Source organism: Syngnathus leptorhynchus, chromosome 9 (assembly GCF_054491065.1).
Source record: "Syngnathus leptorhynchus isolate UIUO chromosome 9, UIUO_Slep, whole genome shotgun sequence".
Classification (NCBI taxonomy): domain Eukaryota; kingdom Metazoa; phylum Chordata; class Actinopteri; order Syngnathiformes; family Syngnathidae; genus Syngnathus; species Syngnathus leptorhynchus.
The window spans coordinates 7,037,501-7,061,605 of record NC_141203.1 but is presented as its reverse complement, the minus strand read 5'-3'; the positions used below and the strand labels follow the sequence as shown (position 1 = coordinate 7,061,605).

Here is a 24,105-nt window from a genome sequence, read left to right as displayed (position 1 = left end):
TCATGTCAGCGTGACACGGATGCATTGAGTTGCGTGTGAGGTCTCCGTGTTCCACTACTTCAATTTGACATCATTAGTGCTCCTCTTTTCTTCACTGCATTGCTACTCTCACCAATTTACCTCAGCGGAGTTTTCTTGCTATGTCAAAATAGGTTGGGGGTTTTTTGCCAGGAAATAGAATGGTTCTCTGACATATCTCTTTTGCAATTTACTTAACATCTCTCCCTCATCTTCACATTCCTACAAGCATTGGAGGTAATGTGGCTTCAAGCTTCTTTTTTTTTTTCTTTTTTTGGTTCTCCCTTCCTCTGTCATTCTCTCTCATCCCCTGTTATTGTCTGCTTTAGAAAGTGAAGGGATTAACATGGACATTCCTCCCACATTATAAAAGAGGACAAAGCTGATCACATGACCCCCCCCCCACACACACACACACACACACACACACACACACGCACACTGACCCCCTCACCAAAAAGTTTCCACTACCCAACACCGTCAACATCACATCATATCTCCTGCTCTGGCTTTTACTGAAGTGATGTCAGACTTTCTATTGTGACCAAATGGAGAATAAAAAGGTAGGTAGAAGTTCACAATGTATATAGTTTTTTTTTGTGGGTATGTATTTGGATGTCTGCATCAAAATCGGGCCAGTGGTGAAATGTTTCATCCTGTGAGGACTTTGTAGGGCTCAGTCATTAGAATTGTGTTTTATGGCAAGTCATCCATCGAAGCATTCCCAAAGACGCAACAATTGAAGCAGTTTTCTGCAATTATGTCTGTACACATTGTTCAAATTTGGGGCTAATTGGAAAAACTCTCCAATACAAGTTTGTTCTTGAAGCCCCCTAGGAAATTGCACTAAATGACACTAAAATGGCTGCTTCACACTTAAATGGTAGACTTCCTGTGTCTTTTGATTTATGAGTCCATGAGACTTTCCAGTATGTCTACTTGCAATGGAGGTGACTGGAAGCTGGCTTGAGGGGCTGAACTTTCCCGATAATTTCGTAATAAGAAAATATTTTGAGGCCCTGTTAGGAATGATGAACACAAACAAAATCTGATGCATTTTTGGAAAAACAATTGATTTAGCCCAAGTATGCCTATTCCAAAGAAATGAGTCAATTTTATGAGGAAGGCCTCCTGATAAAAATACTTAATAATGCATTGCGTGAATGAAAAAATATGATAATTCTAAAAAGTAAAGAAATTGTGACATCAGAAAAGCATTTCAACTTTTTTTTTTTTTTTTTTTTACTGAATCATCACCCATCTCGGATTTTGAGACGATGCTTTTTATTTTTGTTTCTTGTATTCTGTGTGTAAACACGCTGACCTTTTTGTCTCAGGCTACCCTGATGTAAACGCTGGAATAAAACAGTGTAGGAACTCATAGTGTCATTTTTATCCCCTCCTGGGCTCAGCCTTGACCAATGAACTGTCTCCACTCTCCCAAGGGACATCAGTTTTTTATTTTTTTTGCCCTACTACTGATCTAATCCCTTTTTCCATTTGTCCCCCGTTTAAGATCAGGTCCCGGCCCTTGACCAAATCCTACAACAGAGCAATAAGTCAGCCGTTAAGGTTGAGTTTTGCTTTGTTCTTGTTAACACACACACACACACAGACACATGTACACACACACACACACACATACACACACACACACACATACAGGCCGCTTCCCTAAAGTCCTCGAGGCTGTATTAAGGGAATTGCATTAGTGTCCTGGCAACTGGAGATTTATGAGCAAATCTATTTTACCATTGCTTTTATTTGCCTTTTATGATTCTCTCTGTTTTGTGGCCAAATTTATTTCCTGACAGTTGCGCGAGGTCAAATACTGTCTACGTTTTGTGTCGCTCGTGTAAATCCCGGCCCCTCTTTTTCGAGTGTTTGCAGCATTTCTTCACAGACCACTTCAGACGACTCCATCACACGGAGTGGATAGTGACAAGTGGACCCTCATTGCTGCCGGCTGGCGGATAAACACCCTTTATGTAGCGTGTTTAGCTCCAAACTTTTTTAGTTAATTGTTAGGTGCTGAAGTTTCAATTGACTTTGAGAGGAGATTCTAGTTGAACTATAAATTGAATACTTTTGGGGTGTTATTTGTGGATCGAGCGACCATGTAAGGTTTTCTTATGCCCATCGAGGGGGTTATGGGTTTACACAGTTCTTTTGTGTTTTATGGGCCCTGTGGGGGATAGTCTGCCGAACTGGTATTTCCATACAGGAAGAGGGTGAGCCAGGGTTCAAGCGCAAATCAAGCCAACCCACGTTTGCTTGCAAATGACAACGTGAGTGATTTAGATTCACAGCCATCTGCTTGTTATATTTGCTTCATCTGATGTGTGTGACATCATCATGTCTCCATCAACAACCCCAACAGCGTTATGATTATAAATTTGGATGTAACATAGCTGACATATGCACAAAGGCTTTGAGGCCATACTTCTCATCAGTCAATTCATCAATTACGGGTTGGGCTGGACCTTTTTGTTCCATTTCGGTCTCAATTCTTCAATATGCTTCCAAGTTGGTGGGAATAGATTGGGGAATACCCGCTTCTCCTCCAAAGGCCATGACTGCAATCTTGGCTTTGAATAATGTGACTTAACCCAATCCAAGTCCCAAAAATGGTTTACCAATCCATTTCTATGGATAAAAAGTAGATGACATAGAGAAGACCCCCGCAGTGTAGACCCCCAATGTAGATACCCAAAGAGCTTTAATAGATAAATTTTAATTGGCGTCAGGATTATAAAGAGGTCATAATCTCAAGAAGGACGCACCATGCTGCAATACAATTGACTGCTACAGGCAGCAGTAGTGATATATTTTGCTTTTGAGGATAACAAAAGGGACGTAAAAGTACTGAACTCAATGAACAGAGTCTGTATTTGCACACTCTGAGAGGGTTTGTACGATTTTGTGCCATGAAGGTGACACACTACATCTTGGGCACTATGTTGGAGTGATGTACTACATATATGTACTACGTATATGTACTACTATATGACATTGTAGATTACTCAATATCACAATGTACACAATGACAGTGTACAGTGCCAGTTGTGCTACCAGATAGTTTGGATTGTGTTTTTCTTCTGGATATTTGTATTTTGTAAAGATGATGTAAAAAAATAGCAGAATTTTAAAATGGAATGAGTACTTTGGGAACAATCGTTTCTAAATATGATCACATTAAATTTGACCAGAATTCCAGAACAGTTCACAACCTACAAAGTTCCACTAGTAACCCTGACGCAGCTGCAAATGGATTGCTGAGTGAAGAGGGTTAGCACTCAGCGGGTCCTTATCTTGATGTTGAGTGGCTGGACTGGTAATGTGGCCTTTGGAAATCCTGCTGATTTATTGGTCCGCATTCCTTCGAACGGCTTCAAAACAAATCTGTGTTGCTTCACAATCTTTTGAGTGGAGCAGACTTTCCAAAAAGGTCTTTAATATTGACATTATTCTGCCAACACAACCATGACACATTTTTATAATCAAACTAAACATGTCTCACTCCCAGACCAAAAAAACAAAACAGACCAATGTCTTCATTCTGATGACCATTCATAGCCACAGTTGCCCCGGGCAACCCTAACAGGAACAGATGCTGTTTTGCTGGTCTTTGACCCCCCCTGACCTTTGAACCTATTGTTTCTCCCCAACTAAAGCCTCTTGTTCAAGTTGAACACTGTCTTCTCTCCTCTGATGTTTTATTTGTCTTTGTGCGTCTCAGATACAAAGATCTCGTTGTGCCAACGCTGGGCGACAAGAGGAAATTGTCAGCGGAGGAGAAGTGTCGCTGTGTACTGCAACAGACCAAACTGCAGGGATGGCAGGTGTGCGCCTTTTTCTGTCTTCCCATCGCTAACAAAAGATTTTGTCAAATGACTTAATCCCCTGACCCCCACCTCCCTGTTTGTCAGAGATTCCTTGGAATCTTCGTCAACACGTTCCAGCTGTCCCACTTCATCATCATTCTTCCCTCGTAGCTGCTCACACACATACACACGCACGCACACATGAACAGGGAACCCCTCGGAACCACCCACCCATCCACCCTGCCTCCTCTTGCTCCCCGTCTGCCAGACTGCTGTTGTGTCTGAGTGAGTGACCTCAAGGGTCACATCAGCTGCAGCCACTCACTCACACACATACACACGCACTCCTTCACAATGTTGGCTTTTTGGATGTCCATTCTACAAGTAGTAGCTGCTGGAAGGATGTCACTCACCCCATCATTGTGATTGTCCCCTTCCAAATACCGTCGTGACTCCTTCCGCCCCTTTTTTTTTTTTAAATGAAGGAATTGAATGCGGTGTCAACAGTCCACACCCACGCATCTGTCATACATCGCCGCACTCCCATCGTCTCACAGGTTGCCGGGGTCTCTGATCCCCAACTATATTGTATGTTCTTAAACCTCATCATTTGTGTATTTTTGTGTGTTTAGATGGGCACCAGTAAAGTGTTTCTCAAATACTGGCAGGCAGACCAGCTCAACGACCGCTGCTACCAGCTGCATAAAAAGATCATCACCTGCCAGAAAGGTAAAGATAAATATTGATGACTCGAGTTTTCTTTGTAGATTCCGACATACGTAAATGTGTAATTCTTCCTTTCAGTGGTACGTGGTTGGCTAGTCCGACGACGCGTCCGGCGGCGGCTGTCTTCGCGGCACAAGGACGAGGGCAGCGTGCATCGCTTCCTACAGGGGGCGGAAGACATGGGGCTCCGCACTTACGACTACCTCGTCATACAGAACGCGTCTGACATCGCACGGGAAAGTGACCGCCTGCGCTGCCACGGTAACAGTGGCCTCATCCTTGCCACCGCCCTTGGCAGCAGCCCGCCACTCGGGGAGAGGCCCGACCCTGTTGGCAAGGAGGAGGATCAACCGGTTAAAAGGTGATTTGTGAACTCATTGATAAATGTTATAAATGCAAAGTTGCAAAATAGCAAATTCACAGGCAGGTTACAATTTGTACGCTTGTAACACAGCCCCCGTTACAAAATAATCAGGTTTTCTTCAAACAACCTTATAAGTAAACAAAACAATCCAAACTCTAAAGGCTTTTCTGAAGGTTAATTCGAGCTACATTTACAAATATACACTTACAGTCAAAAGCCACAGCATGAGGCACACTTGCACAATCTCATGAGATCTGATCCAAGAACTGTATCAAAAACATTTGTGCAATGTTTTGGATACTAATTTATTGTTGAACAAGATCCCACTGACTTTAAAGTGTCCTTGTGTCGAGTGTCCTTGTGCATGTGACATCTGCTGCCTGCCGCAAAAACACACACACACACACACACACACACACACACACACACACACACACACACACACAATCACATATTGGAGTGTGACTAAATTGGATAACTATAAAATATTTCACAAGAAGAATTTTACCGCAAAAGAAATGCTACACATGTTCAAATTCAGTGAAACCAACTTAATATGTCCGCAGGTATTTAAAATCATTTACGCTCATAGTCTCCCACATGCCCCTCCCCCAAGCCTCCCCCACATGCAATCATAGGACGAACAGATGGTTCACTGAGATTAGAGTAGGAAATATCAAACTGGATATGATCAAATTACTGTTGGGGAGATTAGATCTAAAACATAATCTCTTGTCTCTTTATTGTCCAATTGGCCTCCTTAGTTCACATTTGTGGCATGACAGTTGATGTGTGACTGTAATGCTGCATTCATATGTAAAAAAAAGAAAAAGCTTTCAAGGGTGGCTATGGCATGGATGATAGAAGAGTTCATCTACAATTTTAATTGGACTGTGTAGTGATGTAATTATTCATATGACATGCAGGGTTATGGAAAAAGTTGGAAAAGTCCATGAGGGTGCTGGGAACGGGGGAAGCCGAGTCATTCGGCACTTTCGATCCAGCTCGGTGCCACTCCCCCTGGCTATGGAGAATACAACACACTCCACCAGCGGCCCGGCAGTCAAACCAGCGTTGCAGCAAGTCGCTCACACCAACATGGACAATATCGGCTGTTGTGCCACTTCCTCGCCTCGTAAGCAACCTCCCCCAAAACCAAAAAGGGACCCCAACACGCGCCTGAGCGCGTCGTACGAGGTGGTTAGTGCCGGCTTGGTGATGGCGGTCAAGGAGAGTCCCACTCCAGAAGGTTATGCTTCACCAGCTGGGAGTCCCCCCAAATCCCAGCTGTCCCCAACAGACCCCGCAGGTACATGCACTTGTTTTTAGAAGACATGACAGATGGTTGCTAGTCTGTGTATTACATTTCAGGTTTTTTTTCCCCATTTTCAAGAACATTTTCTCAATTTTTTCTCAGGTTCTAAGCCCCGCCCCCACAGCGATGACTACACCACCATGAGGAAGGTGCCCCCACCCAAGCCCAAGCGCAGTCCCAACACCAAGCTGACGGGCTCGTACGAGGAGATCAACGCCGTGGCACCCCTCCTCCACCAGCTTCGCCCCGCTGACGTCAAGACAGCACTGCTGTCGCGCACCGGCGGCATGATGCAGAAAGCGGCCTCCCTGGATGCCCCACAGGGCTTTGCGCTAAGTCCCTACCAGGTCCAGGACGAAGAGGACATCTACATTGAGATGCTTAGCTCTCAGCCCCGAGCTCGGAGCCTCCAAGAGCCACCCGATAGTCCGGAAGAAGCGGATTCAGAGGCCGTCTATGAGGAGATGACATTTTTTCCTCCCGATGATACTGCACCTCTGCCCGCCGCTGTAACCAAACCAACCAAGCTGGAGGTTCTCAACTTAGGCCTCGTTACATCTAGCATGTGTCGCCCTCAAAGTGAGGAGAATAAACGGATGACGTCAGGGGTGATGGCAGCTTTGGACATCGCTCACCCAACTAACACACCAAGCGGCAGCGCTCTCAGGAGTCAGCATGGAAAAGATGGCGTCTGTGACATTCCGGCCCCCTTTCCTAACTTGCTCCCGCATCGACCACCGCTCCTGGTGTTCCCGCCATCTCCCGTCACCTGCTCCCCTGCTTCAGACGAGTCTCCCCTCACTCCTTTAGAGGTCAAGAAGCTGCCGGTGTTTGAGACCAATCTCAACTATTCTGCAGGTCCGGACAGCCCACTGTCACCTCAATATGTGCGCCAGCGAGCTGACTCCTCCCCAAGCCTCACCGTTCTAATGCCGGAGAAGAAGGCTACCCCTCCACTAACCCCGCCACTTCCTCTTTCTACCACAAGTGGTCCACCTCCTCCATACAGACCACCTTCGCACTTCCCTTTCCCACCTGACGCCGGCTTCCTTACGCTGACGCGGACCGCTTCTGTCACCCAATCAGACTCCTCCAAGGCCATAACGTTGCAAAGACCAAGTGTTGAACCATTGGGCAAGCCGCCTCCTTACTCCCCTGCGAAGATGTGCCGGCCGGAACCTCGAAGAGCTCACTCCTGCTCCTCATCACCCTTGTTGTTCAATCCGGCCAATGGAAGACCCCTAACCAGCCCCCTGGATGAGCTCAACACCTTGTTCAGCACAGGACGCAGCTTGTTGAGGAAGTCCTCAATGGGACGCAAGAAGCGAGATGGAGGTTTGTCACTCCAACACACATTTTTAACATACAGTGGAACCTCTGACATCAAATTGTGTTCCCATTCCCAAATATCAATATGAATTAAAGCCCTCAATTCATACCGCAAACCCTCAAAAAAAATCATTCATCTTTGACGCCATGCTACACGGACATTAGTCTCTAATTTCAAAACCAGTTATTCATCAGTTTATTGTGTACATAACCTATACTGTATACAATAAGGCATTGACAGTCATAATGGCCCTCTAACAGAAACAATGATTAAAATGTGGCCTGCGACAAAAATGACTTTGACACCCCTGTTAACTAAATATTAATTAAAACAATGGAGTCTTCCTGTTTTCAAAAAGACAAAGACAATGATAATCCCATGCTAAGACTAGGTGTGATCCACAACAATGTTTTTTTCTGACTTTATTTTTCCAATAATTAAAGCCCAAGCAGTGTTGTGTTGTTCCTAGAAGAGCCCTCTCCAACCCCAAAGGGACATTGCTGAATTGTACATTGATCGACTTCAGAGGTTCTACTTGTTACACATAAAACAAGACCATAAAGCTCCTCGTCATTTTTCATTGTTTGCACCGACGGCACCCAGTGAACCCATGGGCCAGATATACATTAGCGTGGGGGTGATGGCAAGTTAACCTCTGCTTTATTGTACTCTTTCACCATGGCCCACTCAGTCTGCTTCGATGCGTGTCCGTTGTGTGTTGTATTTACTCTAGTTCTTGATTCAGGTCTGGAGTTGATGTATTGGGTGCTGGGTGATTACCTTCTGCACTGTACTGTATTGTAGGGGGCAATAGATGAGTAATAGTCCTCTGTTTTTCATTGTAGGTGTTTCATTTCTCTAATTTTTGAATGATGTTCTAGCAAAGCACGCTTTGTGGCACATTTGAGCTAGTCCATTTGTTCCAGAATACAGCTGCAGCATCCTTTAGCCACTGCAGGTGCATCATGAGAGCTAACGAGCTAGCGGGCTTAGCTTGCCAAGCGCCGTTACATCATGCAAGTAGTAATTTAGAGCATAGCAAACCCGGGGATGCTGATGGAAAGGCTGACCTTTATGCTAAAATGGGGCAAAACATATTTTCCCACATATTATCATTGTCACAATGTGTTCCTCACAAATCCGTCACGCCCCCTTAAAGGCGACCCCCTCCCCATCGGGAAAACAAACAAGATCCGCATCCATGCAGCGGGCACAGATAATGAGTAACAGCCATCGCTGACCTTGTTGTCTACACTGCCAGCTGTGGCACATTTCATCCTGCTGCCGCTGCAGTGTGTACGCAGTAAACAGTATATTTTGAGTGATTTGTGACGGTGTCCACGCCTAGTTGAGCTTGCGGTCCCGCGCGTGCATTATCCCGTTTAGACTTATCATCGCTTCACTTAGTGTGTGTGTTTTTCCCAGGAATATTCTTGGAAAGTCATATTTATGTAAGTGACTTGGACGATTACTGAAACAGCACTCGAAGATGGGATCTATAGTGAAAGCTAATTAGATAGCGAGAACAGTCCAGTAAAAAAAGTCCATAAACTACAGAGAATAGCACTGTAATTACTGCAGCCCAAGGGGACCCATTTACACAATTCAGTTTTAAAATGAAAATGGACAAAAATATAAAAAACCAATAATGATTTGTCCGTTCCACTAAAACGTCGCAGAAGACTGCAAACAGAAGCCGGTTGTAAACCAACGACTCCCTCTGTTGAGCTTCCCCAACAGAGAATGCATCCAACTCTGAAGTACGCATTTGCTCCAAACCAATTTAAGTCTTTGACCGAACGCAACTTTACCATATTTGTTCGAGATGTTTTTCCACCCAAGGGGTCATTCGAGTTTCTGCCCCAGAACAATCCAGACTGCCGGAAAATACAAAGTGGAAAATTTGTTGGAAGAAAACCAAATAGCTAGGCTAATTTCTAGGGGTGTGGTGACAATCCGTTTTAAAAATTGGCAAGATGGAAACTCCATGCAAAGCGCAAATTCGGTCAAATTGGTATTGTACTCTACTACACCCAACCCGACTTGGAATGACCAAATGTCAGACATCCCAGGTTAGTTTTAGAATCAAGTTTAATTCTCACAGCTGTCGAAAACACTCCAGCCAAAGGAGAAACTGCCCTCCCATGCCGTATTCATCCGAGTGGCTGTTTCCTGGAGGAGTATTAGTTGTGGCGGGCTTAATAATACATGAGCAGCGGAATGATGAGGATGCCTATCAAATATTTAACAGCTCACTCGTGTTCTACAGAAGCCAGTCTGACGGGCCAAAAGCGGTGCTCCGGGAGACCCGGGACGGTTATCTAAGAGATTCTCGAAATTGCATTCAGCAGAAAGTGCGAGACTCCATTGCTGTCACAGGGCTTGTGTATTTGCTTCCCTGAGGGTCGCCCTCCATCACGTTGCCAGAGCATGGTCAGGGGGCGAGAGGCTGAAGGCCTTATAAGAGGCGGAATGGGAGCTCTGGCACTGACACATTAGCCTGAAGTGTGACGTTGTCAGCTTTTTTTTTTATTCACGGGCGTGCACGCGCTCCTACGCAGGCACTGTGTTGGCGTGATGGAAACTGGGTTTGTGACAGGGAAGCTGGCACTTGAGGGGGCGGGTGGTGGGGATCACAACCTTGCTGTTATTTTGAGTAGGCCAAGCAAAGCGGCCCACTTAGATCTGAGAGCGGCGGGATGCCAACGGGCTTAACAGGATGCTCCACTTCCGTTCCCTCTCGGCCGTTAAGCGGCTCAGTGTGATACCTGATGCCAGGGGCGGGGACAGAGGTTACAGTCGCTAGTCTCGACATTTCTGTGAGGAGCAGCTGCCTCCCTCATCCTCGGGGAATGAGCAAACTACCGGAATGCCAGCGGGAGAGGGCAGGTGGTCTTGGCAGGCTGCAGGAAATCACTGTCATAAGACTCAAAGTCTCCACCCCCGCCCCCCTTCGCCCCGACGGCGGCATTCCATGCCAGGGATTGAACCCAACGCCAGCTCTTCGTCATTGTCATACCGTTGTGATTGGGACATGACTCATCTTTTCTCACGTCTACCGCCGCCTCGCTTGCTCTACCTATGTTGCCCGCTATCACGTGGCGGCCTACCGGTAACATGAGTTGAGGGTGGCGGGTTTATATTTGGGTGCAATCACCAGCGATGGATGGATGAACTGGAGGTGGAGGGGGAAAAACATATTCTCAGAATGGGACAGCCAAATGCAGCTGAATGGATCCTAAATAGTGTGAATGAACATACAGATGTGTAGAATGCGGTAGACAAAGCCATAAAATTCTAAATTCGATCAGCAGACACACAGAACTCCACATTCTCGACTTTACGTGCGAGTGTGTTTCTTTCCAGGTTTTAACTCCAACATCAATTTACCGGGCCGGGAAGAGTGTGGCTCCGCCCCATCCTCGCCATCATTGCAGCTACAGGACAAGAACGCCAACAATCATGCAGTTCACTCATCAAGCCACGCCCCTATTGAGAACGGCAACCAGATCTCCAATGGTAGACTTTTTTTGCATTTCAAACTATTCTTTCCTTTCATCCTAAGTTGACTCTGTCGATTTTAAGTCGATAACGATGTCTTGTTCAAGTCACTTCAGACGCTTCATATAATTGTGTGCTCAGGTTCACTGGAGGATGATAGTCACGTCAAGTCAAACATGTCCACATCTTCTCTGCAAAGGCACATGGATAGTCACCATATGCAGGTAACAAACACACATACACGTACATAGACTTATCGTATGTGTTTGTAAGAAAAGTGCAGTTAACTTGATTTTTTTTTTTTTTTTACAAGAGTTGACTGTTGCTTTCTGTTGTGACCTTATTAAACTAGAGAATTTAGGACACCACAAATAGGCTATGCCAGATAATTTCAGATGAGTGTGTTTTTAAGTGAGGTTAAAACTTTAATTATCAAGTGAAAATTGAGTTTAAAAAAAATAATGAACAAATTTAGACGGACGCAATATTGTGGAGCAGACACATTAGAATCTACTAGAACTTCATTTACACATCATTAAAAACGGCAGGACAAGTCCCAACTCTTGAATGTGGTGCTTTGGTTGGGTGCTGCTGATTTGGCTAACAAAAGAATTAGTTTATAACAAGTAATACATAACAGATCCCACAACGTTATGCTGTATTTTCATACTGACGCGCACATTTACAAACAAACAGCATGGTTTAAGTTGAAATCTATTTAGGTTTCAGCTGTTATTGTTTTTGTTTACGTTGTGAGCAAAGTGGCCTCCCTGGGGCAACATATGCAACCCGTGACGTGCAAGCTTTCCCTGCCTCTGCACTCAGGTGTTTGGTTGCAGGATTGAGTTTAAAGCCTTGAGTGCAGACACACACACACACACACACGTTTGTTGTCAATCTTAGCAAGTATGAACTGTTCGCCCAAGTATTGCTTAATGTTTACCACACTAATATCTCTCACAAGCAAAATCACCATTTTAATCAGATTGCCTCAAAACTAGATAGCCATAGGAGGATAACAGCCTCCCAGCGCCTCAGTTTTTGGAGGTAATAGATCTTGATTGCCTGGGGTAACGGCTCAGTTCAAAGTTCACCAGTAATAAGATAAAAAATCAATGTGCGACAAACCCCACCGAGTCACATGCGCTGTTAAAGTCCTTGAAGAGTGCTTTCCTGATCTATGATCATTTTGTCGATATGTCTTCATATGTTTACTCAATGACCACAAGATTATCATTTTATCCTTTATCTTCCAGAGGGGTCATCTCAATTTTTCTCCATTTGGAGCTGGGGCCGCCCTCTGATCGACGAGGGTGTTGCGCGGGGGGTGGGGTGGGGGGGGCGCTTACTGGAAGCTGCAGTCCACATGTAGGGATGTGGTGAGTCCGTCCGGAAATTCATTCTGTAACGATGCTTCCATCAAATCCATTGTGAGTTCATCAAAGTGCTGATGGGAATCCCATCTTTGGTGGTGAAATCATTTTTCTATGAAAGTCTAAGATCATCAGTCATGCTTATTATTATTTTGGGGGCAATTTTGGGGGGTCACATTGAAATAAGCATTGCCTTTTTTTCAAAACTCTTCTGGAAACGGATCCCTGCTTATAATTAACATCTGATTCCAGAACAAGTGAGGCTCTTTCTTATCTGCATCTTATTTTTGTACATTTGTTTTACATCAGGCATTTGTATTCAGCTTCTTGGCTATTGCTAAGCAATTAGTGAAACAATATCTTCAAATTGTAGTAAGGACAGTCATGGTAGGCTCGTACATTTTTGCTGTGAGTTTGTATGCTACGTGATTCCTATCTTAAGAACCCTCAACTGATGGAATACATTTCATGAGGCAGCCTTCATAATTACCCTATGGTGACCTTGGAGGCAGCTGTGTTTGATAGTCCTCTTCTGTTTAAACAGGACATTCTCTCTGTTGCAGAAAGTCCACAAAGTCCTTGTTTTCCTAATGTGGAGTGGAAGAACTTGACTACGCTGCTCACAAAATGACCTTGATTTTTCGGGTTAAACAGGGACGCGAACTTTGAGGCATGCCGGCTCTATCAAATTCTCTCTCGCACTTTCGCTCGCTCTCTCGCTCACTAATCCCTCCAGCAGCACCAACCAAAAGTTTAGAATGGAACTATGAGACTTATATCTTTAAGTTGGGTGAGAATGTAAAGCCAGTTTTCACATTAACTGAAAATATTTTGTTGATTTGGCCAATTTAAAATATTTTTCAATTTGTTGCCTTGAAATTTTAAATTCCCTTTTTTTTTTTTACACTGCAGCTGATTTCAAGTTTGCGTTATAGTGTAACAGTTAATCATCAACTTATTTTTATAAAGCACTACCTAATTATCACATTTGTGGTTGTACCTTTCAGTTATGTAGGCAACTGTACAACTGTATAAAGTGTAACCAAAATATTACAAATCGCTTTTTAATGCGATTTAATTCTGCAACACTACCACCAAAGGCCACAAACCATAATCGAATTGTGGATTTCAGTCCTGGCTTCGAAACTAAATTGTGCAGGTAAATTAAATTTTCACTGGTTGTAATGTGATGTCATCAATAAACTACAACCTCCATGTTCTATTCTGGTATGTATCAGCCATGCTCACTCCTCTTTCTGGAATTCCCATCTCTGATTGATCTACCAGAATATCCACTCACAGATGAGTGATGTCCTCTGTGAATGTGTACGTGTGAGTCTGTGTACAGTTGGGCGGGACACTGGGGATGGTCCCCGCTGAACGACCCCGACTGTAATACACGTGAGCTCTTTTGAAGCAATCCATCCAGGAGATGTGAATGCACCGTTATAGAGCTGTCAATCAGAAGGGGAAATTCTCCGCCTGCTTCACGCTGACGTCGATCATCTCGGGAGAGATGGCGACATCTCTATCTTCTTTCCGATAGAAATGATAGCCATGTCCTGATTTTCCCAGGCTGTAGGCGTCGACTCTAATGGCTGCCTGATTAGAGTATGACGCGTGTTCAATCTTTTTGCTCCATTAATTAGATTTTGTCTCGTTGCGTAGAACTCCCATTTGCTTGTCATTCATGCTGCACTTTGCTCCCAACCTCTAAATCATCATTTTGTCGTTTAAGGTTCTATTTGACCATAAAATAATTACAGTGGAACCTCTAAATTCATGTAAAAGCTGTTCACTAGGTTTTGAAATAATGATTAGGGAATAATGGAATTGGAGCAAATCCATTCCGGTGTGAAATTGATATCCTTTTTTCACTCTTTGCCATCTCTGCTACCTTTCTGTGGTGGCATCACAGAATAATAAAGAATAAAGAACCATGCCCATTTGCAAATTAAGACTTACTATGTTTTAGACTTAAATACTACCCCAAAACCTACGAAAGAAATTGTAAGTCTGCTTTATCATCCATTAAAAAAATACAGTAATTACTAGTAACTGAAGCTTCTTGAACCAGTTTTATTTTTTGACACCGTTGATTTAAATGAAGTGGTTTGAGAAATGGAAAGTCAGTAGAGTTGAAGGGAGAGTGCTATCTAGAGGAGATAAAAGTACAACTGGTTCGTGCAGCAAATTTGAAGCTTCATTTTCCCATCAAAATGACTATCATTTTGGTTCCCGGACATTACATATGTCTGCCTGAATCTATATTTTTATTAAAATACACGGTTAAATTCGGAGCTGTTTGGCTTTAGAGGTTCCGCTGTATTCATCTGGCCGGTCAGAATTGACACACTTTCTTCCTCTGTCCAAATGCAGGCTTTCCAAAGGCTGCGTCTTACCAACGGGGATGCGGGCACCACGCTGCGAGAGCTCCTGCAATGGCGGCAGGCGCACTGTGAGGGGCGGAAGGGTTGGAAACACCGTCCACCGTCTCAGTCTCCGCCAGTGCCGCCTGCACTGCTCTGGTCCAGCAGGAAGAATTCGCCATGACGTAGGATGCGAGGATTTGAGAACACCCGATGGAGTGGCCTTTGAGTATGGCTGTAAAGGACGCCCCCTAACCCTGCCACTTACCAAGCACTTTGTGACTCTAAAGAAATGCGTGGAAAGCAGACAGCATTAAGATTCCCAGGGACATGTAAATATAGACATATTTATTTTAAGAAGCTGGCATGGTTGGTGTGAGAGGGAAAAGGTCAAAGGTCCATCCTCCCCTCCAAAAAAGGTGCTGCTGATCATACTTGATGAGCTTTCCAACGACTTTTCAAGTTTACACGTCAACCAAGGCCTTTCAACACACTCCAGGTTTCAGAAATCTCTCGCTGAGTAGCCTTGCATGCCAACAGCGGATCGGGTGAACCTCAGTAGACTCCAAAGGTGCATTTCTCTCCGCCGCCGGCCTTTGACAACAGCCTTTGGACGAATGCATTCGACTGCACTTTGTTTTGTAGTAAAAAAGAGATCTGACACGACAGTTAGAAATACAGCATGGCATCACTTCTTCTGTCAGTGCCAAAGTGTCTATGATAGTCCTTAGAATACCCAGCCTGTTCTCATTCCACGTCCTGTGAGGAACGTGTTGAAAAGTGAAGGTGGAAAAGCAGATGACCTCGTCTGTACAGAATCTGCCCCATTACCCTCTGTAGTGGTTGACCCCAACTGACAGACCCGACTCCCGCCATCCTGCCGCCCTTTGGTGTTTGACCTCCTCCCTCCTTGTTAATGGCTCCGAGTAGCTGTACGGGTGTTCCCACGGTAACTGCTGTGTAAATAGTGAGTGGTGTCCAAGCACAGAGATGAAACAATGTTGACAGAGATGAAAGATTGCCTTGGGTTCGATGCAATGACTGAGGTTTGTTTTAAAAATGTGAATACCTTGTTTTTAAGAATGTCAATGGCAATGAAATTGTTTTTATTCTATTTAATAATGTTTCATCCCTCCCTTCTCCTGGCCTGCCATTTTGTTCTAATAACAAGATATGTTTGCATTACCTTAATAGGCCTGGTGGTGCTCAAACAACGGCCCAATTTTTTTGAAGGTGGGTCAGAATCATTAGAACCGAAACGTATCGATAGCTCGAAATGATTTCCTCATTCCTCGTGATTGTCCTCATCATGTCCAATTGATTCGGTGTTACTAATCAATTGTGGCTCCATTTAAAAGAACAACAACAGAAAATAAACAACTAAAGTGCTTATGATAGCAAAATAATTTACAAATAAATTACGACATATTTTCTCACAATCGTGACACGCTTTCTATTACCTACTGCGTCACTTACTTTATTGGCAGACAGTCAACATTTGGATTCCAGTTGACAAACTAACCCCACACGAATTGATCAAAGAAGAAGAATGTGACGCAACAAAAGAAAAGGACAGCCGTGAAGAACATTTTGTGATCACTTTTCCTCAAACAAGACAAGTTCCCACCATTCCAATTTTGTCATCTTGCCAGAGTGGATGATTCTCCATCGACCAATTAACAGAAAGCAATGTGTAATCATTCTTTTTATCCACACCTACACACTGATAATCTAGTCACCGGTTTATGGTAGCGTGAACTCATCAGTATGAGTAGTTTTTAGCCAATGCTCTCCATCACTTCTCCTTTTCAGATTTGTAGGAAATGTAGAATCTGTGCGAGCAAACTCATGGTGTGAAGACTGGTCATCCATTTTCCACTGCTTATCCTGTTCAAGCCAATCTGGAGGCAAAAAGGTGGACATCATCGCCATACACTCTCAGTACTTCATTAACCCATCCCTCCATTTTCTCCAACACTTTGGATTTGTCAGCAGTCAGTTAGTGAGTCTATAGAAACAACCATTCACATTTCAACCTGGTGGTCACTGAGCGGTAATCGATTCAATGGTGGTTGCGCAAAAGGCAACAGCTGCATTGCGCTAGCACTGATAACCCGTTTTCCAGCAATGAAGAATGATGGGTGAAGCATATCAAAATGTGCTGAAAACAGTTTGACAAACATTAAGAACAACAGTAAGGTCAGTTGGAGGTTGCTATGGTTAGACCGGCATTATTGTTATTATTACCATTAATACTGTGTTTGTATGACCACACGTCAAGCGGATAAAGGCCCAGCTGTTAAAACATGCTAAAAAGATTAGACATTATACATGGCCGACTGCTTCCCATCACAGTGGTGAATCACCTCGCTGTCTCATGCCTTGTCATCCATCTACAGTACAAGCCGCTCATATACACACACGCACACGACACACACTCACTATCTTCTTGTGTTAGCCAAAATGTTGCCAGATTAATTAATTGGGCATCCGTGTATATCTTTGGTGCTACATGCATTTCACATTTTTTTCTGTCATTTTTTTAGAACTCCAATCCAGCTGTGCACTATTGTTTTGACATATAAAGAGCAATGTGTCTCATTGTTTTGATTTTTTTATACTGTATTTTTTACATAATTTAAAACAAATCGTAAAATGCATTCATGTGTTTGTGTGTGGGAGGGAGATTGTATTATTGTTAAATGTTTATTGTTTATAAATACTGTACAGCAATAAAGCACAACTGTGTCAGTGCTAGCCTTTATATTTCATTGTTTGTTTGTTTTACAGTAAACTAAAAATTTTGTTCATTCTCAGATTCAAATATATGTGCCAAATATCTATTTCATGATTGATTTAAAAAATTGTGATAGTCTAGGGATGCCATTTATCGGATAATACGCTCACCCACCACCATTGATATCCAATACAAGCATTGTATCAGCAATACAGCCTCTAAGAAGATAATAATGCTCAAATTGTATAGATTATGTCATAATGTGTTCATTACAGAGGATGCTGAGGTCTGCATCAGCACTAAAAATACATTCATGTAACATTCATGTTAAATGAAGCTCTGACAAAGTCAATTTCCCCGTTTCACTTTATGGTTTCCATCCAGGGTTAGGTTTTCAAAGTAGATTTTAAAACGGGGTCAGGCTTGTTTAAAATTTGGATTACAGAACTGGTTTAGGGTTTTCAACAAGGATTAGGTTTTTAGATTGATTGAAATTTGAAATTAGGAGGGGTTTAAATTCTGGGTCAGTACGGTTTAACCCCTGTATTGGTGGAGAATTTGAAGTCGGGAATTGGTCTATAAATCTGTTTTGGTCTTTTTAAATTCCAGGTAGGTTTAGACTTTCAAATTAAAGGTTTAAGAGAGGTTTGGAAGTTCAAAGTAATGTTTCAAGCCAGAACGTCACATTTCTGATTCAAACCTGGGTTAAGGTATTTCACAAGGGTTAGGGTTCTGGGTTAGGGATTTCAAAGTTGCGTTATGGCTTTGAATAACGGTTTCAAACCAAGATTAGCATAGTCTTAGTAAAGCAGATTGTTGTGCCATTGGATCATCTAGGTGTACCTAATGATGGCCTCTGGATTGCTTTGATCCTTGAGGTTGCTTTGAAAGCCACCAGAGACAAACAAACGCATTGGTTTTTCTTCTCACTGAGACGTGTGCTCTGATCGTGAAACATAGCAAAAGGTAAACATGACACGCAGGTCCCATTGATTACTTGTGGGCAGGTATGTTGACTTGTAAATAGCCAGGGGAGTGTCTCGCTGCCATCTGATCGATCGGCGAAGAAAGGACACTCGATAGTCTTGCTCAACCTTGGCCGGACAGTCGTTCGCCTGGCTTTAAGGTTCCACATCGGAAGCCTTTACAAGCGTATTTATGATCCTTCCCCTCCCCCCCCAATACCTATTTTCCCCCTGTTGGACCCTAGCAGTCGTTCCTCTTTTGCCCTGGCTCATTTCTCAGTGCAACACCGCAGCCCCATGCTATGATAAAATCAATAGCGTCATCTAAACACTGTCTCAATTTTCAATTAACGACTGTAAGGTCCCTCTCTGCAGACACATCCATCACATGGGATCAGACTTCGACACATGCGATTAGACGGCAGCCAACGAAAGCTGTGCTGTGTAGATACACTTCTGCGATTATAAACCACTACTAAAGCAATAGGCTAGGATTCATGGAGGAGACTGTGCTATTGACAAAACCATACACCCCCACTAGCCAGCTGTTTTGTTCTCTGTAACAATGCGTTTTCAGTGCAGGAATGACATTGTTGGGTATTCGTGCACTTCTCTTTGCCTGTCGCGGCGTGATAGCAGGCAGGCAATATTTCTATTTTTCCTTTTTTGCATTCATCAATGCAAGCGTGCGTCACGTGACCAGCAGCAAAAACAAGTTATTTATATTTAGAATAATCAAAATATATACATTTATGTGAAATATATTACCAGTTTAAGTTCAACTCTACTGTCCACATTGGTTGAGCAGCTTGTGCACTGTTAGTGTTACATATGGCCTCCATCAATATGGCAGTGAGCTCTGCCGCCTTTCGTCTTGAGGTCGGGCCAGTGCTCCTGCGTTAGTGCGCCTCCAAACATGAAACGGCAAATGCGAAATTGCTGGCAGGAGATTAGTGACAGAAGATGAATTGTGTCTGCTCCACCCTGGTCGCATCCAGACGACCGCATACCCCCATGTTACATACAACCCCCTTCCATTCTGCGCTTAGCCAGCAGTCAGCAAATCCACACTTGCTTTGATGATGATGGTAATTAGCATGGCAATTAACGAGGCCGTATACTGCTGACAAGGTCACGTGGACTGACGTTTGTGCTAACGTGCTCAATGGCACTCATGAGGAAACACTAATGAGGTCTAACGGTGTCATCAATGTGTTGTAGTATATGGACGACATAATTGTATTACAATGCAAAGAAAAATATAGATTGTATATCTTTGATTGCAAGATATTGAGACAACTAGCAAAATTGCAGGCAGGCAGGTGGGACGCCCCAAGTAAACTGGAGTTTGGGAAATTGGCTGCCTGTTTTATTCACTTAACCCTAGTTTGTGAAACTCTAGATTAAAAACCTAAAACTAATTTGAAACCCTCATTTGAAATCCTACTTTAAAACCCTAACCCTAATTTGAGGCTCCCCTTCAATATGCTAGTCCTAATTTGAAAACCCGCCATCAAAACCCTAACCCTAGTTTGAAACTCTAACCTTTATTTGATACTACTTCAGAGCCCTAACCCTACCTTGAAACCAATAAAAAACTAAAATGAATAAAAGCCTTACTAAGCAAAGTAATTTTTAAAAGCCTTACTGTGCTTGAAAATTTACAAAAAAAAGCCTATTTACACGGTTAGTTTTAGTCATAATGAATGTGTTTTCCTGTTTTACGTTTTTGTAACTTCTCTAACACGGGTTGTTTGCAAATGCACATTAAGACATACAGCAACATTGCAGTCAGGCATGTAGGACCTCTTCAAACTACTGTATGTGAGAAATTGTGTCAATATTCTCTGCATGGTTACCGTGGCAACGGGGGGCCTCTTCGAGGGTGGAGGCAACCGCAGTGCCGCTTCTGTCCCTCGGGCCAGCTTTCTTAAGACCTCTCCCTGCTGTATGACATGTTTACATGAATAAGTCGGGCCACTCCCACAAGACAACACACACTATTCGCTCGAGTGGGCTCGTAGAAAAACGACATGTGCATAGCTGTGTACACGCTCCCGGAGGGTTATGCCAGTGGCAATCGATTGTGAGGAAGTGCATGCACAGATGCAAGTGATATGAATGGAAGGAGGATGTTGATGCAGAAGAACCTGTTCAAATCCTGCTCGTTGGTGCGGAAAGCACCTGGTTTTTCTTGTGAGTGTCAAGAATCTAGCAGAAAGTTGGACAAAAAAGCGCTCGATTGATGTATTGATTGATGTATTGATTGATTGATTGATTGATTGATTGATTGATTGATTGATTGATTGATTGATTGATTGATTGATTGATTGATTCGTTGATTGATTTTATGTCATGTAAAAACACTACATTTTTTGCTTGTTAACATGTCAAAGTAGTTTTTTGATTGATTTTGTTTTTACTGAAGACAGATTCTTCTGAATTGTAAGATTATTTTTTTAAATATGTGGTTATTTTAAAATGTTTGTGTAATCGTATTTCCTCCATGTGAACATGTCAAAAGAATCCAGAGATCCAAACCTCCCCCCATGATATGTGGGTGACACACCTAGCCACCACGTAGCACCACCCCTGTATTTACTGCCTTAATTTTAGCATCTTATTTTCGTGCCTAAATGAAGACAAGTTACTTTTCTATTATTTTCATACCATCCTTTTTGTAGCTAAAAAGGTTTTCTCTCATTTTTGCCATCTTGCCTTCTGTACCAAGAAAAAAAAAAACATACAAATTTTTGTACATTGTTTTGTACCTAACATGCTCTATAATTTAACAGTCTCCTTGTAGTCCAGCGTCATCAGCGTAACCTTAACTTTCAAGTGTTGTATTCATAACTCGAGCCTTTGCTGTGTTGATTTTGCCTTGGTTGAACTAGCCAAAACATAAATAAAGAGAATTGAGTAAATAAGGTAGCCTACTTGTAATGTTCTCACATGTCAGCATGGAGAGGCACAGTTGCCAATGATCTTTCAGCTGTTAATTGGATGAAATAAACAGTCAGACATGAATACAAAATAAGTAGTATCAGGGAAATGCTAACACCAAACTAACCATATAGTTGACGACCAACAAGACTGACTTCAGGTTCATGATATCATTCACTAGGCCAAACCCCTTTAAGGTATTGTCTTGTGCTTTTATGTGTGCTATTATTCTTTTGAAAAACACAAAACAGAAAAAAATATGTTCTTTTAGGTGGCCTGGAACACATTAATGACATTTCAGTTCAGTTTTCTAATTGTTTTTACTCATCATTGTAACATCATTTTTTATGTACCTAAAAAGCAACATTTTCCTTTAATTATAGATAATTAGTCTGTCCAAAGAGTTGGGAGAGGTTGTACCACATTTGAAATAAACATGAAAAGAAGCTCAGCCCATTTGTACGTCGTCGTCTTCTAATGAGGACCGCACCCAATAGTGGTCTCATTCATTCCTCCAAGCAGATCATGGTCTTGTTTCTCCCCCTCCATCTTGTCTTAATGAGCATTTTGCCCATCTTTTAATCAAGCATTGGTTAACCATCTAATCAACCCGCCACTGACTAATTACATTCTTGTAATGGCCTACTTAAGTGGTATACACAATGTAATTTGCAGCATCACTTGCTCTCTGTTGGTGAATGCTGCTACTACATTGAGCTCTTTGCTTTTGCCTTTAAAATCACGCCAGAGCTGGAGGAAAACGTGTGTATGGAATTTCATTGGGACACGATAATCCAATAGAATGTACAGTATGTTGAAGGATAGCAGGGATTGACGGGAGAATTCATATAAAACATACAAAAATCCCTATTTCCAAGCATCTACATAGAGTTTCTCTGCATATGTCCAAATTCCTCACAATACACACTCCAGAAAAACTTGCCATAACACACTCCACAAACAATTTCAATAGGGTCAAGACTCAGGTACTAACATTCTTTAAAAGGGTTTTCACATTTGTTTACACCCATCCTCAAGCATTATTTTTTTCTGTTTCGGAAAGCAAATTGTTATTATTTATTTCCATTATACTCATATATTATCTGTTATACTCTATTATACTCATTCTAAAAATCTAAATAAATCATGTTCAATTATATGTAAAAGTCTACCAAACTCTTGTCAAAGTATGTTTTGCTCTGGAGGTCACTGAATTGGAGGTAACAGAAAAAACAGCTTTTATTGTTTGGTAAACCAGATTACATAATCGAACATGCAGGGGAACGACAATTTCAATGTCACAAAGCCAGAATAGTCACAGACGATGGTGACGTTCCATGATTCAAGTACCAAAGGGAGATCACGTTCCAACAATTACGTTTCCATGACAACTGCTCCCTTGAGCTCCAAAATGTATTTTTAAAGGAAGGATAACATTTTGTCTGTACCTAATGAAAGGCATCAGGTGACCTTGTGGTTAGTATGTCTGCGGCACAGTGGAGAGGCTCCGACCTTCCCGTGTGGAGTTTACGTGTGTGAGCGGGAATTCTTGTTTGTCTCGAAGCACCCTGGGATTGACAGTCCAAGGTATGCCCCACCTCTTGCCGAAACGTCATGGATTGACAATTACCTCAAATGCTTCAATGACCCCGCCATCATCTTAGTGGAACAATATCTAGGCTTCGAGCCTGGCGTCCGCAGATCCCCTGGATGTGTGCCACATTCCTTAAAGTATTGCAGCGTCCGCCGTATTTGCATGCAAACACATCTGGGCCATATTTGCTCCAAGCTTCCTGGCTTGTCTTCCACTCACGCATCTGAAGAGTGGATTTATACACAGACGCGCTGTAAATACAACTTGCTTTATTCTCATATGACAAATGGTAGGAGATGTAAATGGCGAGCAGGCCTCGAGAGTACGGGGCTTTCCATTGCGTAAATGAGCCTCGTGGAGCAATAACAATTCACAGAGTGAGTAAGACATTCAATCTGGACACAGACTCTTAAATACATAGACAGGAAAAGGACGAGGTAGTCACATTCCTAGTCAGAACTAACTAGTCCATCACTAACCCACGCGAATGCAGACACTAATTCATAAGGCTACAAATACAAAACAACGGCATAGTAGTAGCACGTAGGAGCACAAATGGTTGACATGAGACAGGCAGGTCAGGCTGCTCCTCTAGGACACATTGCTGACATGCACGCCTGGATCTAGGAGTGTGCGGGGGATCGGTTAGGTTAGACGCTCCCAAAATTGGGAACAGGACGTTTTGTAGCCGAGGGCAACTTTAATTATTCCAGCACCGAGTGTTCCCCTCAGCCGTCAAACACAACGGAAACACCCCCTTCCTCGCGGTTAAGCTCCCGTATGCCTCGCGCGCACACTGAGATTACATTTGGAGACGAAGTGTTCTTTCCCAAGAGCAAATAGCATTCCTCCATTGTTGAGAGGACGCTTTCTTACTGATAAAAGCCAGAGATGTTTCGGGGGTTAGTTTTCAACCACGGAAAGTTGAACTCTTGTTGAATCGAATCTATTTTTTTTTTCTCCCAAACACGCTCATATTTAGCAAATAGAGTTCATATGCTTTCTGGAGCTGGAGCGATAACGCACGGCCTTATCAGTTACCATGG

The 24,105-nt window shown here is 43.0% G+C and overlaps 1 protein-coding gene across 1 annotated transcript in view; it reads left to right on the top strand.

Annotated features, from left to right (window-relative positions):
- myo16 (myosin XVI) overlaps nt 1-17,502 on the top strand; it is a 67,012-nt gene extending 49,510 nt beyond the window's left edge. Inside the window, exons 28-35 of the mRNA XM_085920823.1 lie at nt 3,758-3,860; nt 4,475-4,571; nt 4,647-4,929; nt 5,859-6,241; nt 6,350-7,582; nt 10,944-11,096; nt 11,220-11,302; nt 14,831-17,502. Of these exons, the coding sequence (XP_085776949.1) occupies nt 3,758-3,860; nt 4,475-4,571; nt 4,647-4,929; nt 5,859-6,241; nt 6,350-7,582; nt 10,944-11,096; nt 11,220-11,302; nt 14,831-15,004 (2,509 nt within the window). The 3' untranslated portion in view covers nt 15,005-17,502. The remainder of the gene's footprint in view (nt 1-3,757; nt 3,861-4,474; nt 4,572-4,646; nt 4,930-5,858; nt 6,242-6,349; nt 7,583-10,943; nt 11,097-11,219; nt 11,303-14,830) is intronic.
- Nucleotides 17,503-24,105: the final 6,603 nt, after the last annotated feature.